The 15857-nt window shown below is 48.2% G+C and overlaps 7 protein-coding genes across 7 annotated transcripts; 4 read left to right on the top strand and 3 right to left on the bottom strand.

Moving 5' to 3' along the window:
* Window positions 1-815: 815 nt before the first annotated feature.
* BO85DRAFT_450674 (uncharacterized protein) lies at window positions 816-1596 on the top strand. Its single transcript, XM_025660432.1, has 2 exons — window positions 816-930; window positions 983-1596. Exons 1-2 carry the CDS (start codon window positions 867-869, stop codon window positions 1108-1110), a joined length of 192 nt encoding a protein of 63 aa, XP_025513947.1. The 5' UTR covers window positions 816-866; the 3' UTR covers window positions 1111-1596.
* On the bottom strand, window positions 1010-2537 carry BO85DRAFT_56393 (uncharacterized protein). The gene is made up of 4 exons (XM_025665490.1): window positions 2020-2537; window positions 1720-1942; window positions 1484-1607; window positions 1010-1417 (listed from the first exon to the last, which is right to left on the bottom strand). The coding sequence occupies exons 1-4, from the start codon at window positions 2246-2248 to the stop codon at window positions 1259-1261; spliced, it is 735 nt and encodes a 244-aa protein (XP_025513946.1). The 5' UTR covers window positions 2249-2537; the 3' UTR covers window positions 1010-1258.
* A 69-nt stretch (window positions 2538-2606) lies between these two features.
* On the bottom strand, window positions 2607-4025 carry BO85DRAFT_521318 (uncharacterized protein; the record flags this gene model as incomplete). The annotated part of the gene is made up of 6 exons (XM_025665193.1): window positions 3725-4025; window positions 3531-3671; window positions 3153-3482; window positions 3035-3102; window positions 2905-2984; window positions 2607-2860 (listed from the first exon to the last, which is right to left on the bottom strand). The coding sequence occupies exons 1-6, from the start codon at window positions 3875-3877 to the stop codon at window positions 2607-2609; spliced, it is 1026 nt and encodes a 341-aa protein (XP_025513945.1). The 5' UTR covers window positions 3878-4025.
* Window positions 4026-4167: 142 nt separating this feature from the next.
* On the top strand, window positions 4168-6153 carry BO85DRAFT_450673 (cytochrome P450). The gene is made up of 4 exons (XM_025660431.1): window positions 4168-4426; window positions 4473-4803; window positions 4849-5062; window positions 5112-6153. Exons 1-4 carry the CDS (start codon window positions 4219-4221, stop codon window positions 5922-5924), a joined length of 1566 nt encoding a protein of 521 aa, XP_025513944.1. The 5' UTR covers window positions 4168-4218; the 3' UTR covers window positions 5925-6153.
* Window positions 6154-6685: 532 nt separating this feature from the next.
* BO85DRAFT_460564 (uncharacterized protein) lies at window positions 6686-8076 on the top strand (the record flags this gene model as incomplete). The annotated part of the gene is made up of 2 exons (XM_025661725.1): window positions 6686-7254; window positions 7332-8076. The coding sequence occupies 2 exons, from the start codon at window positions 6686-6688 to the stop codon at window positions 8074-8076; spliced, it is 1314 nt and encodes a 437-aa protein (XP_025513943.1).
* Window positions 8077-8785: 709 nt separating this feature from the next.
* On the top strand, window positions 8786-10769 carry BO85DRAFT_521315 (MFS transporter). The gene is made up of 7 exons (XM_025665192.1): window positions 8786-9051; window positions 9119-9133; window positions 9197-9519; window positions 9579-9841; window positions 9902-10042; window positions 10103-10331; window positions 10419-10769. The coding sequence occupies exons 1-7, from the start codon at window positions 8854-8856 to the stop codon at window positions 10555-10557; spliced, it is 1308 nt and encodes a 435-aa protein (XP_025513942.1). The 5' UTR covers window positions 8786-8853; the 3' UTR covers window positions 10558-10769.
* Window positions 10770-10799: 30 nt separating this feature from the next.
* On the bottom strand, window positions 10800-14923 carry BO85DRAFT_450668 (uncharacterized protein). The gene is made up of 14 exons (XM_025660430.1): window positions 14008-14923; window positions 13897-13949; window positions 13330-13826; window positions 13216-13271; window positions 12977-13155; window positions 12744-12919; window positions 12662-12688; window positions 12236-12599; window positions 12036-12120; window positions 11920-11978; window positions 11646-11862; window positions 11463-11580; window positions 11315-11406; window positions 10800-11244 (listed from the first exon to the last, which is right to left on the bottom strand). Exons 1-14 carry the CDS (start codon window positions 14804-14806, stop codon window positions 10928-10930), a joined length of 3039 nt encoding a protein of 1012 aa, XP_025513941.1. The 5' UTR covers window positions 14807-14923; the 3' UTR covers window positions 10800-10927.
* Between the last annotated feature and the right edge of the window lie 934 nt (window positions 14924-15857).

Here is a 15857-nt window from a genome sequence, read left to right as displayed (position 1 = left end):
ATATACCATTATGGGAAGACATTGTGATAGCGCAAACAGTACTTGATGGCTGCTGATCTCTCCCCACCAGCAACTCAGCAACGCTGGACACGGCCCATGTTTGCTTATTAGCTTCTTGCTTCACAGCCTCGACCACAGCCCTGTTACACTACATACATTACACGCATACTTCAACGCCACTTCCAACGCGCTCAGCTAGTTATAGAAAGTGAGCGCCACCATTGATCACCAAGCAAGGAACTAGGTAGTTGCTTGCTTTAAACCGCTCAATGAAACTAATGGACTGATTCCATTCAGCGCGTAAGCATAGTACTCCCCTGGCCTCCCCAGAATTAACTGTAAGGGAAAGGTCAGTCTCAGCTGTTTATACGTGCAATGTGATATTAAGTGCATTTGCGGTTGATACTTTTTCGACGCACCTAATATGCACTGGTGACATATGCTGTGCTTGTAATATGTCTGGACAAATCAAAGCCCCGTTGCAACCCCTATGCCGCCAGCTAATATCAGCAATGCACGACAGGCGTTAGCTATACCCGCCGATCTTAAGTGATAGCAGCCCGACAACAAACAAACCCTTGCCCACTGTGCATGGTGTGACTGACATGTTTGTTGTTGCTTGTGACTTGGGTGTCACCAATATTTTTTCGTCATCCTGGGTGTGCACCCTTACGCCTGTCGTAAGGTATTCTACCTGGATGTGGTGTCAATTGTGTGTATTGCTATTGCATCTAATTTTCAATCCTTTGATCCCGATATAAAAACTTAGACAAGTGCCAGGCGACTATTATCATCTTAATAACATCACAGGATTATTAAGACCATTTTCAATTTTACTACATCCAAAACCTCAACAACCCTTCGCCATGAAGTTCAGCTTGATCTGGTCTCTGAGCCTGCTCTTGACTGTACATGCTGCAGTTATTCCACGTACGTCAAAGTCCCTAGTAGTAACCACGACGCCGATAATAACAGGGAGTAGGACCTGCTGAGTCCTCGATGTCTCTCGAAGCAGGTGTCCGCGCCGCTGGATATGAAGCTAGTGGTATTCATGAGAGATCTGCATTGCCACATGATGAGGACAATACTGTTATCGGGGAAGGGTGGTAGATGAGCGTTGGAGCTGTCTCGAGGTTATGTGGGGTCTGATGGAGATGTCGTATGTTTTAGGTGGAGTATAGCTCCAGCCAAGAGCAAAAGCCTATAGCCGATAATGTTTCTCTCTTCCATTCTCGTGATCCATTATTACACCTCCCAATCAAACACTCAACCTAATCCCATCCCCAATCTCCATTTCACCATCTTCGCACCTCGTAAAATGATCAACTAGTCGAATGGGCTGCTCACTATCCTTATAACAAGCCGTTCTCTGACGAATCCACTCTCTCCGACTCCTCCAATCGAGACACTTCCGAGCCTGTCCATCACCAGTTTGATTGCGTCCCCATGTGTAGAGAAGTGTATCTCCAGTTGTTCCACATACAATATACTGCAGCAGGCTGTCGAAGCAGTGCCAAGAATGTTCAAGGGGAAGTTTGGGGGGCATTCCTGATCGTATCTCTAAGAGTGTCCGGCGGATTATCGTGAGGCAGTGGATCTGGTGGTACCTATCAAGTCCGTAATCACCATGAGTTTGTTGTTTCCAGTATCACAAAAAAGACTCGTTCGAAAACTTCAGGGGGTAGAGAAATCAGAGCTGGAGGAGTAGTCCGGCCTTACGCATCAAGAATGTACACTCCCTTCGAAGAATCTGATGGAAGACTCATGCTCGCTGGGAGGTGGTTCTCCACAGCCCACCCGTGATCAACCGCGACGAAGCCGTACGCTGGGATGACTTCCTCCCAGGCCTTATTCACGGCATCGAAATCTTCGGGCTTCGAAGAGCTATAGATTCCTGTCGTCCATTGGAATTGAATCCAACGGTCATGGTCTGAGGTCGTATCTTTTGGTTTTTTTGTTTGGTTAGAGATCATTCTTAGATCGAGTGAACGTTGGAGAGTCAAAATTAGTACCACTGACCGTATTCTGGATTAGCCTCGGTAGTTCTACCATCCAGCGGAGACAAGATACGGTTTACTAGGAGTCCTGTACAAAGGATGCTAAGACAAACTATCAAGACTTCTCGCCAGATATGACGGAGCGATAGGATGGACCCATAAAGGCGCTCGGGTAGAGAGGGAGGATCAATGGGTGCGGAATGATCAAGCGACGCATATTTGGCTTCTGAAAGTCGAAATTTAGCAGGCATGTTCACTTCGGGTCAAGGTGTAGTGCACTTTGGAGCGTGACCATAGATGAAGCATTGATGTGGCTATCTGTACCATTTTAATTCTGGAATCGTATTTGTAGGTAATGTGTGAGTTTCCGTGTTTGACAGACTATCTGAGCCTCAGTCTTGTTTTTGAAATCCCCTGGCTGCGCCCGTGTAACTCAAAGGGCTGGTCATAAGGTAAGACACTGTCATACGGTGAGACTACTTATGCAAGTTGTTCAGGGTTATTTCAACTCTAGAGGCTGATCCCATAGACATTCATTGGCCCGTCACCTAGGACTGGATAGGTACTAGTAGCAATCAAACTGACCAGGGCTGTGCTGTCTACTGCCTCCTATGGCCCGGAATGCCATGGTCTGACAAGGTTCACATTAGACGAGTTAGAATTTGCCGAGCCGTCTAGGCTATCGATTTGTATAGCGCTCGATGCCGTAGACTGGGGATTTCGGTACAGGTATTTCTTAAAACTGTTGACGAGAGAGTTTAACGCGCGTTTTCTGTACATTGGCCGTAAGGAAGGGAGGCAGATAACGATGACACCGAGACCGCATTCGATCATGGTCCAGAACAGGAGGTATGTGACGAGTGCTGTTCTGTTAGCTTTGGCCAGAGTATTGTTCCTGGTTTCGTACTTTCTCCATCTGATTGAGCGAAGGGATTGATGAGATGTGCGATGTAGATAGCCATTCGTGTTGCAGAAGCTGCGATTGCCCTTGGACGGGCGTCAGACACACGCTATGACTCTGCAGGAAGCACACTCACAAGAGACCAACGAGGAATATTAGCCCAAGTGCCATCCTCTGGCGAACAGAAATGTTTAACATCCATATCTGTGGCAGGATGAGCTCGATAGTTGGTGGCCCCAGCATGATTTACTTACCCGCGGCAGGGGGAGTAGCCATATAATCACATCCATGATAAAGTCAGAAATGGCATATCCCTCAACAATCGGGACCTGTAGACTACATTCGGATGTAACGACTGCAACAGTTCCCCAGGCGTTCACGGGATGGGCACCGCAGATGAAGATTGTACCAATGCCAAAGACTACAGTCCAAACTGAGACTAGCACTATCATGCACATGGTCACAGAGTGGAAGGCAGCGCGAATGGTCCGTCTACTGCAGAATATGCTGCGGTAGAAATATAGAATGCTGAGTTTTGCGAAACCAAATGCCCAGACTGTCACTATGTCAGCGACGTATTGGATCTATTAAGGATTAGTTCTTGAATCCGATTTAAGCAGAGAGATGTGAACCTGTAGAAGCCTGATTTGTTGATCAGAGTTTGAGAAGATGTAAGCATCTGGACGTGGGTCATCGGGCTGAGGAAGAGGACTTCCTAAGGATCCTGTTGTTGCTCCCCAGAGCATCAGGGTGGCGAGTACATATTCCAATCCCTCAATGAGTCAATATTATTCAATTTCAAGGCCTCAGGGTGCATATATTTTACCAGTGCAGGCAGTGTCAACCAGTCGTCAATCCACAACACAGATTTCGTCTTTCTTCTGGTATAGAAGCGCAGAATCACCGTTAAGGTGCCCAAGATAGGAAAGAGAATAGAAATCGTAATCATTGCAGCGGGGTTTGCGTATGTATGTGACATGATGATAACGGCGACCTTGGAATCCCACCGACAATGGGAGAGGAATCGTTGTTATGAGATGAAGAGCGAAGCGACACAACAGATAATGCCATCTTGCCGGTACTCCCCTCGCGTCCTTGTTTTAGGTGTGTGTGTTTGTGCGTACGTGTGTATACCTTGTTGCTCTCAGCTAGAGGCGGCTACGGGCATGCTGACTAGACTAGTAGGGTTACACACCGGGATGATCCTGGTCAGGCTCACCCACAAAGCGAGGCTATTTTCAGAAGCTTCTTCTCTTACCTCTTGCTTGACATGCTGTCAGCATCTCTTCATCCCTTCTTCACTGAATTCGGTTATTGATTATGACTTTGCTCTGGAGTCTGGGGGTTGCCGCCTTGCTGTCCGTACTTTGGACAGCAAGTGAAGCTATCCGCCGCCTTTACTTCCACCCCTTAGCCCATATTCCCGGTCCCCGTCTTGCAGCCCTCACATGGTGGTATGAGTTCTATTTCGACGTTATTCAGCCCGGTCAATACGTGTTCAAGATACAGAATCTGCACACACGATATGGTATGTCAAGCTCTGCTTCATGTGTGAGCCCCACTGACGGTTGTAGGCCCAATCATCCGTATTACCCCAGATGAGGTTCACATCAATGACGTTGGCTTCTTGGACACTATCTACGCCCCATCAATGGCCAGAAGGGACAAGTATGGCTATCAGCTGAGGAGCCTTCGCGTCCCGGGTGGATTGGGCACAACCACCGACCATGACTTGCATAAAGTCCGGCGAGAGTCTCTTGCGCCCTTCTTCAGTAAAAGGAACATTCTGCACATGGAGGGGTTGATCTCAGACAAGGTAGACCAGCTAAAGCGATTGATAACCACCCATGTTGCCGAAGACACCCCAGTCAACTTGTCAGATGCGTTCTTCGCATTCTCGAATGAGTAGGTTGACCCGTCATTCACTCGGTATCGAGGCTAATTGCCCAGCGTTGTCAACAACTTCCTCTTCGCGCACCGGACAGATGTACTTGCAAGCGAACCGAAAGCCGCCATCCTCCGCCACAACAGCAAAGAGCTCTTGATGGGGATCAATATCAACAAGCACTTTCCACAAATACCCGATTTCCTGGAGTCGCTCCCTGTGTCCATAAGCCGCCCAATGATGCCTCCAGGCCTTGTTGATCTGCTGGCCCTATTTGACGTGAGGCTCCGCACCGAGAATATATACCAAGTCTAACAGTTCAATGCAGCGTGTTCGCAAGGAGATTTTCATGATCACAAAGGCTAAAGAATCAGGGGTAGCTGTCAAGGACAAAACTGGACCAACCGGCAAAGAGTCAGTGTTTGATTCATTACTGGACAGCCCAAACCTGCCAGCCTCAGAGAAAATGCCCCTCCGGTTGCAGCAAGAAGGAGCCCTGCTAGTCCTAGCGGGAACCGAATCGCCAGCTCAGACACTTAACATCATCTTCTATCATCTTCTTGCCAACCCCACAGTTCTCGAGAAGCTTCGCAGGGAGCTCCGTGCCGTACCTATACCTTCCTCATGGACACAGCTCGAGCAACTTCCGTATTTATCTGCGGTAATCGAGGAAGGCAACCGGCTTTCTTTTGGCGTCACGGCTCGGTCCGCACGTATCGCTTATGAGCCGCTGACCTATACGCCTTCCTCGTACGTCGCCTTGACCTGTCCACCCAGCACCAAAAGCAAGTCGTACACAATCCCGCCACGCACTCCAATATGCACCACGACTCTGAGTGCACACACCGCGGACACCGTCTTTCCGGATCCTTTTGTCTTTGACCCGGAACGTTGGCTTGGTGATGCTGGGAAGGAGCGACGAAGGTTTCAAATGGCATTTAATAAGGGAGGGCGAAAGTGCCTTGGCATCGAACTCGCGCGTGCGGAGCTATATCTTGTGGTCGCAGCCCTGGTTCGAGAATTTGACATGACACTGTTCGAAACAGATGCCGATGATGTGGCGTTTCTGTATGATTTTCAAGTCGCCATGCCGAAGATGGGGTCTAAAGGAGTGAGGGTGATGGCGAAGTTGGTTCATTGATTACATTCGACCGCTACCGGAAGATTTTCGGGGGTTTGATGTCCAGCATACTGTAAGGGGGACTGGTCAGAAACCATGGATCTATAGAGGACTAATCGATCCTAGACTAGTTGGGTGGGCTCAATTTCGGTTGGTGCCGCCAGTTCATTGCTATCAAATTGCTTATAACCACCAACGCCTAGCTCTCGAACGATGCATCATTCAAATCATCGGTCTTACTAATGCCAAGTCGCGCGGTACATGCGCCGGCTTCCATCAACTATGGTTCGGTCAATGACTTGACACACTAATGTACAACTAGCTCTGTATGTCTCACTTAGTCCGTGATACGCGGACATTCTGTGGGTTGTGGGTCAGTTAAATCGACGAACAGACAGTGGAGCTGCGTGCTAGGCGCTTATGTGCTGAGTTGATAAGACCCTGTGATTAGTTCCTAGTTGCAGGGATGTAGACCCTTTCTGCCCCTGTAATACTCGAGTCTGTAGGTGAACTATAGTGGTGTGTAGGTGGCTGTGGGTACCGATAGTCTTCTCAGCCTTTCGGTCGTAACCCAGTCCCTTAGGGCGCATCATCCATACCTGACTACGTTAATTGCCAAGAGGAGGTTGTCTGCTACTAAATGCTGCTACCTGCGCTGTTTGCCTTTTTTGAATGAAATATTACTCTAAACCCTAGCAAATGCAGCTGCCACCGTTCTGATGTTATAGCTTCGTTCCGAGCCTTCCTCCACGCCCCCCCCCTCCTATAATTTCCACGATACAATGCTTCCATTCTCTCTGAATAAAGTCGCCAAGCAAGTTCTCACTCATATTCCTTATTATCTTCAGCTGCGCGCATCGAAAATATTCATCCTCAGCCTGTTCGTCTGGCTCCTAATATTCTACTATTGCCGAATCAGCCTCTGGCGTGATCCACACTCTGCCTTTTTCCAAGATCGCCATGTCTACGAATTGGATTACAGTCTCCACCGTGAGCGTGAGGCCTGGCATTTTATCTCGCAGCACAACTCAGGCATTGATCCACCAGACTACGTGAAGAGTGGAGGCACACCTACAGCTTGTATCGCCATGGTCACTGTTCGACGAGACTCGGACCATTATTTCGAAGCATCTGTTGGCTCACTGCTGGAGGGGTTGGACGAACGAGAGCGACAGGCATTGTATCTTAGTATCCTGTTTGCCGATACGGACCCGAGAGTACATCCTAGTTGGGATCAAAAATGGGTGGGCAGGCTTGTGGATGCAGCGGATACTTATAATGTGTCGGAAGGGCAGTTGCAGAACTTGCAGGATCTGGAGAGGGATAAGAACTTTTATGAGAAGGGGGTCTTGTGAGTTTATGAAAATTTTCCAGGGCCTTGGTTCTTATACATCTGCCTCTAGGACCAAGCCAGCTAACAATGTGCAGCGACTATATTTACGCCCTCCGAACCTGCCAAGAAGTAAACGCTCCCTACACGATCATTTTCGAAGACGACATTATCCTTGCCACAGGGTGGTTCTCGAAGACTTTGAAGGCACTCTCCGACATTTCCCAACGGAATCAACAGCCACGAAACCCTTGGATATACCTCCGTCTTTTCTACACTGAAACCTCGTTGGGGTGGAGCGACTCCGACATGGCATACAGCAACATGCCCCTGATATTTGGCCTCCTCATGCTATCTACATTTTCGTCCTTGATGATGCTTCGGCGCACTCGCTTTGAGCGACTTCACGTCGACACACTGAGCATCGTGGTTATCTCCATGGTGTGCGTTCCAGCCTTCACCGCACTCGTATACATGGCCGGGAAATACAATTTGATGCCGCTCCAAGGGGTTGTTGAGATGAACAAGTTTGGATGTTGCACTCAGGGCTTGGTGTTTCCGAGGGAGAGTGTGAATGGCCTGATTGATTTCTTGACTGCGAGAGGACATGGTCAGACCGATTCCATGATCGAGGAATACGCTGATCAGAGCCAGTTGACTCGATATGCTCTGGCACCGCCTCAGCTTCAGCACGTGGGGTTGAAGTCCAGCCGGAACAATCTTGACATCAATACGCAGAGTACGTGGGCGTTTTGGTTTGAAACTAATGATGCGGCCAAATTGAGAAAGGAGCATGCTGCACTTTTGGAAGATGATGAAGTGAAGAGGATGTTAGATATATAAACCACATTAGCAGGATAACTACTTGAACGTCAAAATACGTGAAATTGTATATGCTGAAGTATGTTGTACATGAAAGTGTTGAAACTACCAGCGCCTGGGATGTTTTCGTCCAATGGCAAAGTCCAACAAACCTTTCCAAGGTAGTACAACCACTCGGATCTACTGGCGATGAAATATCAATTTCTAGAATGGGATACCGAGTCTACAACTTTGTGTAACCGCTCACATGAAGTCAGGTAAGTGTGAGCATGTGGTTGTGAAACAAATGCCATCTGTGTAGTGCAGACACAGAGAGCTTAATTCTGATCACTATAGGCCGACTATTGGCCATCTTCAATGTCACCATCCTAATTTGATATCTCATCTTCCATTCAGCATCATGACTGCCTGTGATGAATCAATCCTATTCAGCAAGGCTCATAACGCAAGCCTGTCATGCAAAGTGTAGTACCCAGACCGCCTGTCTGATGGGGTATATTCCGAGTTGCTCCATTGGGATAGGATCATCGTTACGATAGGCAGGAAAGCAACATGTCAAATGTCCAACCAAGGGCGAGATGCAGCACAGACACTTGGCTGCTCTCTGCCAGTCTCCATCCTCTTCTTTGGTGGGTCTGCCCCATAACAACTGCCAGTCAAAGGCAGTTTTTAGCTCATAAGGCGGGGGAAGCGTCCGTGATCACATGTAGCAGGTACTTCTCAACCACAATGCAACGTCACTAATCTTTATTTTATTTCCTTCACTGCATTATTCTGTCTCCTCTCTAAAAGTACAACATGTCAACAACCACAATTGAGCTCGTTTCACAGGGACAACAGGAGTCACAGAACCCAGTCCAACCATTCGGGCCGAGTACCGAAGGGGCAATCGTACAGCAGAAGCAGAAGTGGAATGATCCTCCCATCAATAGATGGCGTCTTTTGGCTACATTCATTAGTTTCACAGTTGTCGGAGCAAATGATGGTGTTTATGGAGTGAGCTCTCCTTTACAATGAATCCCCGCATCAGAAATGAATGACAAACTAATCACTTATGCTGCAGGCACTCGTCCCATATGTATGCGTCTGATCGGCTTAACTTGTTCCTTTCTTCCATCAGAGACATGCTGAGCGTGAATAGCTTCGCGAAGACTATAACCTGTCTACCACCGTGGTCTCCTTGATATTCGTGACCCCATTTGCCGGATATACGATAGCCACGCTCATCGTCAACAAGATTCACATGACGCTTGGACAGCGGGGTATAGCAATAATCGGTCCCCTATGCCATATCATTCCATATGTGATTATGGCCATTCATCCACCCTGGCCAGCAATGCTAGCTGTCTACGTAATTGTTGGCTTGGGCAATGGTCTCATCGACGCGGCATGGAATTCCTGGATCGCTGATATGGCCAACGCGAATGCTATGATGGGGGTCCTTCAAGCATTTTATGGTCTCGGGTATGTGGCTACAGACAAGTCCTACGACCATCAATTAGCAATACTGAGGACCACTGCAGGGCAACCATAAGTCCACTGGTTGGGACTCAGATGATCAAGTCGGGTCTTCGCTGGAACTATTTCTACTACACACTACTTGGTGCATCCGTTCTAGACCTAATGGTGAGCTCTGCTCTATTCTGGAAGGAAGACGCGGCTAGCTACAGAGCCAAGAACCACAGAGGTACCGATAGTGGCGGTGGAAGCAGAACTACAGAGGCTATGAAGAGTCCTATTACCTGGCTGATAGCTGTCTGGCTATTTGTGTACATGGGAGTTGAAGGTGCGCCGATCTACCAAATAGTTGAATCGAATGACCAAGCTGATGAATGAATCTGATAAGTGTCGGTGGGTGGCTGGGTCGTGGACTTCATGGTTCAGGTCCGTCATGGCGAGCCCTACGAATCGGGTCTGATTCCAACCGGCTTTTGGGCTGGAGTCACCGTGGGCCGTCTTGTCCTCGGTTTTGTGAACGACTGGTTGGGCACGTTTCTCCTTCCCCCTTCTTCAAGGCCTTACTACATAAATACTGACTGTAATCAAGGAGAGCGAATTGCTATCAGCATTTATCTAGCCATTTCAATTGCCCTAGAACTTATCTTCTGGCTCGTACCCCAGTTCATCGTGTCCGCAGTGGCTGTATCGCTGCTCGGCTTCTTTACTGGCCCTCTCTTTCCCGCAGCCATTGTGGTGGCGGCTAAGCTGCTCCCTAAGCACCTACATACCCCTGGAATCGGACTTGCGTCGGCGTTGGCTGGCGGGGGCGGAGCAATGTACGTTTACCCACTTACTTGACAAAAAGGGTTATCGATCTATTGCTGCTTGACATCCTTTGCTAATCCCACCTTGGTTATTCAAAGACTACCCTTTGTCGCCGGTGCTATATCCGGTGCGCGCGGTGTCCAAAGCCTGCAGCCATTCGTTCTCACATTATTGATTGCATTGATCGCTATATGGGTGCTGCTCCCACGGAGGAAGCATCATGCTTACGGTGTTTGAGGCAGTGGTATAACTGGGTGGTTAAAATGAAGGTAGACCTGTAGAACGAAGAGGTATATTTACTATCATATTTGATACAGTTACGTGCAGACATTTCTGTTTTAGAACTTTATAGAGTTTGTTACGAGATATTGTACTGCGCCTGTGCAGGACTACTAAACAATAACTCTTCAAGTTCATAAAATGATTCAACTCAGCTGCAATTCCAATATAAATAGTTATATAAAAATCCCAGTTCAGAATAAGAAGACAAAACCTAACTGTTTTCAATCATAACTATAAGTGTTCTATATAAGCGTAGTATATAGTAACAACAATCTATTCCCCCTGTCACTACTAGCCCGATGATACGCGTATGGATTCCTTCGTGTCACTCACTCAGCCCTAGCACGATCGTCTGAGCATTTGCCAAGGCTCGTTTGCATGTTTCCACCCCTCGCTTGACTCCTTCTGTACACTCGGGATTCTCTCCAGCTTCAGAGATTTCTCCCTCCACAGTGACCGTAGCATGTAAATCTCGGGTAATATGAGCAAGTTCCTCACAAAGCTTGTTATTTAACTGTTCAAATGCTTCGTCGATCATTGCTTCATAGTCGAGGGCAATATTGTCAGAAAAGCCTTGGAACAGACTACGTGAACTGAGATGACGATTCATGGTTTGCTTTCGACGCGAATCACTCCCCGTTCCTATGTGAGCCAGTTTGCATTAGCACCAAAAGAAAATGTGATTGAATGGAAGATGAGAGAGATAGCATACCACTTTGTTGCATGCAATGGTTATAGACTGGACGCATAACTGCCGCAATATACGAGCTCGCGTGCCCACCAACTGTATCCTCCATGATATTTCTGCAAATCAAATTAGTCCATCTCTCATAGTAGCATACAAATTCGTGCAACAATACTCAGTGTCATCAATGAGGCGTTCTATGGAGCATTGAAGAGCGTCCAGTATACACGTCCGTCGCATTCGGAGGTTCAGAAGCAGGTTCCCTAGGGTTTCTGGGGCCAGATCCCGTTGCTCTGACAAGTCAATAGTCAATAACACCAGCCCTTTGACCCTGAAGGACGCTTGTGAATTGGCATACCGTGTATAGAATCATGCACCCCTTGAAAAATCCTGGAGATTTCGTCTTCGAGCTTTCTACCCTCTTCTTCAAGCCAGTTGAGCACGGTATCCCACGCCAGAGATAGCTGGTCAATTCCCGAGCCGAGAATCTCTTCGTTCCAGCAACGATACGGTTGTTTCGCCGTTTCATGCGTTCCGTAGTTGCGACAGAATGCTGCATATGTCATGTGGTGCCACTGTAGGTAGACAAATTAGGTACCGAATATTCTTGGGGTACTGTGGGTCCTACTTACAGTTGCCCATTCTAAGCTCGCCTCGACTGCATCGTCCCTCCAATCACGTCGACTTCGGCCTGTATGAAGGGTTATTTACTTAGGTCTTCATGACTGGGTTGTAGGTCGGTGCCTACGAATTTGTTGTGTAATGGCTTCGGAGAATTGCCTCCTGAGGCTACTCTGTAAGGAGTGTACCTGCGAGCCATCACGAGTTGTGCTCTACGCGAATTAGCAATCATGGCATTTATAACTAAGCAGCAGATAGTAGATGCAGTTTTGGAGCCTGCATCTAGACAGAGCAAAGTGCATTTGGATATTAAGACGATTACCGTACCCCTTTCAGACTGCTTTCGGCTTCAGTCAAAACCCGTCGCAAGACTTCTGCCCGGGCCATAGTCATGGTGCTAGTCCCTGCTAAGGCCCATTGTGTGATAGAACCCAGCAGCGCTGGTACTTCATGTTGAAGATAAGATACCGTGGCTCGGAACTGCGCATCTGCCGGTACTGATTGGCAGTACCGTCGAAGTTCTTGGATACCACTGAGTGCCAAATACCCATTGGCCTGTCGTGGATCGTCCTCTCGATGGTCAGAGTAGAGCTTATTGCTCACGCAGAATATGCGAGCCATCTCGCCCCAGGCATGCAACAAAGAGTTGGTCACAGATGTATTTCTTCGAATAACGAGGAAGTTCATCAACCTGGCAAGTTTCAGATTAGACCAATATCTTGACTTGAAACAACCAAAGTAAGGGTTTCTTACTGAAGCTCAAGCGTTTCTTTCTGATCCCTGTACTGAATGAGATATAGGAAAATTTGGAGTATCATGCATCGGCTCCACTTACCTGAGGTTACTTTCCTCTGCAGCGAGACTCTGCATCTTACTTCCGTGCGCTTTTCGTCTGCGAGTACCTGTCTGCACGATTCTGCGATCGAGCTGCCGGATTTGGTTGTTCATGTTCCGGATACGTGCAGCATCTGCTGCAGGAGCGGTACGTGCCGCCTCTTCTGAATTGACGTCCTGGATTTCAGTGGTCATTTTCATGTCACCTAGATAATGAATCCGAAAAGCACTTACCTCGCAGCGAGTACACACAATGCGGATAGGTTGATCTCGCGCACATCGACGGATGATATCCCTTATGGACTGATCGGTTGTACATCGCATAATATTACTCACAATAAACACCTCGTCGCAGCTGTGCCGTAGGTACCTTTCCGTCGCTCGTACCCGAGCGTAGTTTAAGTCGCGAAATCCTGAACATTATGCTCTTAGCTTATTCTGCATGACACCATTATAGTACCTCGGTAAGATACCTGGGAGGTCGGCCAATACTAAACCCGTGCGTAGAACGGGCGAGCGCAAATAGACCCTATGTATAGATTAGCCACGTAACGCAGCGATTGCATACAATCACTTCTGTTATATACCTGACCAACTTCACAAACGGCCACAAAGCAGGGTTATCACCGTCGTCATCATTGGCCATCAGTCTGTCAAGATGCTTCATGCATTGATCCGCATGATGAGACACAACCGTATACTGTAGGTTATCACGCCCTCCTGGTCGGGTATCTAAGCCCGCCATGGCCCACTCCAGCAAGGTGCTCATAATTGTAGCGACGGCCTCGTCTCCTTCCTGGGCAAGGAAGTCAATGTCCAGGTCCCGCTCATGAGGAAAGAGGGATTTCAAAGTGTCCCAGGCTCTTTTGGCCGCAACTTTGATATTCTCCTGCTCTTCCGACGTTCTCACTTCACGGAATGCTTCCGTGTAGTATTTCCGAACACTGGATAAAAGCTCCTCGAGGAGCTCACGGATCTCGTCATTGTCCATGAAATCTGCAACAACAGTATAGTTTTCTGGATAGGTATCATTTACACTCCGGAATTCGGTAACGACAGTGGTGCAGGCAGCACCGTCTCCGCTCTACGAGAAGGGTAGAACATCGGGTATTAGTTTCTCATAGGTATATTATAATAATTTGTTTCAAACTCACCGACCGAGCCAAGCCCTCTTGATCTAGAAGTGAATTTATCAAACTGCTCTTTCCTGTTCGCACGAATCAGCCTCTTAACGTACGTGTGTCAGCTATCTTTCCGATACTTACCAACACCCGAGTCGCCGATGAAGCCTACCGTACGTGTCGCTGGATAAGCGAATCGACTTGCTTCACGTGTCTTCTCATAAAGCTTGGACAAGTCACTAGTATTGTCGTGGGCAAGGGTGTTACCGCCCATTATTTGTGCAAGACTCGTTAGTTCACTCCTGACATCTCGCAGCGCATTCTGAAGTTGAATATCATAGATAGGCTCCTGGGGAAGAGACTCATGACGAATGTTGTAGGCATCCTCATCATCATCTTCCGCTGCATCTCCCTCACTGTCGAGTGTAGAGCTCCTGTCAGAATCAGAAACATAACTATCTGCGTCTCCCAGATTTAGATTCTGGAAATGAGAGCTGACATCTCCCGAGGGCGAGGTTGGAGTAGGTGACCGTTGTTGGCTTGGTCGTACATGAGAGGGACCTATAGGGCTAGGTGTAGAATTGTGCAGATCCCGGTAGGTTGTACGATGAGTGCTGCGAGCAGGTGTTAGGCCAGAATCGTTATGAGGTATGCTTGATTGATCGATTGCTGGCTGTTGGGCTGCAGAAGAGATGCTATCGCTCAAATGAAGATCTTCAAAGAGCAACCGCGTGGTTGGCGTCGTAGAGGATCGGCGACCTTCTGGGGTAGCTGAGTTGAAGCCGTCGACGGACGAATTCGGGGTCAGGCATTCGGGAGACGATGGGCTGCAGGAGAACGTAAACTCGACCGAAGGAAGAGGATGATCTCTGTTTATAGAAGATGGGATCGCTTCCGCGCTCCTGGTGGGAGTAGTACCGTGTTGATCTGCGGTGTCAGCCATGACGCTGTTGTTGCATACCTGATGTCCACTATGCGGAAAGTAGTCGTCGAGAATATCAGTAGTGTCTGGGGACTCGCGATCATTATAAGGAAAGGAGGCTGAGCATGCGGGGCTTTGTACGGCGCCTATGAGCGTTTCATGTGGTGGAGAACATTGCGTGGGAAAGAGCCGTCTCTGCTAGCCTCGGCGCCAAACATTCCTAGCCAGAAGCACGCAACACTAGTCACCACGAAAGTTGCAGGGGTTCGGTCGCTTTCATTGCCCTCCTTGGAATGAACTGGAAGTGCATTTGGGATAAGAATAGTCCTCCAACTTGATCCTATTGCTGCCAACGGATAACTCGGAAACCTGGGTATATAGGATCCTCATGCATTCAGTTGTAGTCAAATTACCGTTGCTGAACTCAACATGATTGTTATATTGTAAATCACCGGAGGCTCAGTTTGTTGCGTGATCTTACCTGGGAGCCAGGGCTACCCATTAAGGGCTTCTTCTTAAAATGTCGCCGCTTTTCTAGATGGCTTCTAAAAGCTGGTGTTTGTCCACGGTCCATTGTCACTTCCGCTGCAACCCGCCGTTAGATACGCTCCTGCCAATGCCGGTATAGAAACACTGGACTATGGCATGTCGTTCCTCAATCTCCCAGATGTGCGCTGGTGACCCGTCAATCCTTCAGGACACACTCTCCCTTTGTACTTACTGTTTGCAAATTTTAAGGAGAGATAATACCCAGGACTGTCGATTTAGCCAGTCGGGGTTGGACGCTTCGACAATAGGGCAAAGCCGCGACGGCCCGGTGCAACCTTAAGAGCCACTAACCGTTCAAGCACTTAACTCAGTCCGGAAATACTACGAGTCAGCTGTCGTCCTACTAGTACGGATTAGTCTCGACAGATATTGGTTCTCTTCTGGCACAGCCTTGTTCCATATCCCAATCGTGTGCTTTCACAATCATAGCCCCGCGATGGTCGTGACCATTATCAGCCACTAACCAATAGTGATAATTTATACCAAGTCATGCACGGCATGGCCGAGGGAAATAGATTACAGC

The sequence above is a fragment of the Aspergillus piperis genome, assembly GCF_003184755.1.
Source record: "Aspergillus piperis CBS 112811 unplaced genomic scaffold BO85scaffold_13, whole genome shotgun sequence".
NCBI classification, from domain to species: Eukaryota; Fungi; Ascomycota; class Eurotiomycetes; order Eurotiales; family Aspergillaceae; genus Aspergillus; species Aspergillus piperis.
The sequence above is the reverse complement of the archived record's forward strand: the minus strand, read 5'-3'. Positions and strand labels throughout refer to the sequence as shown.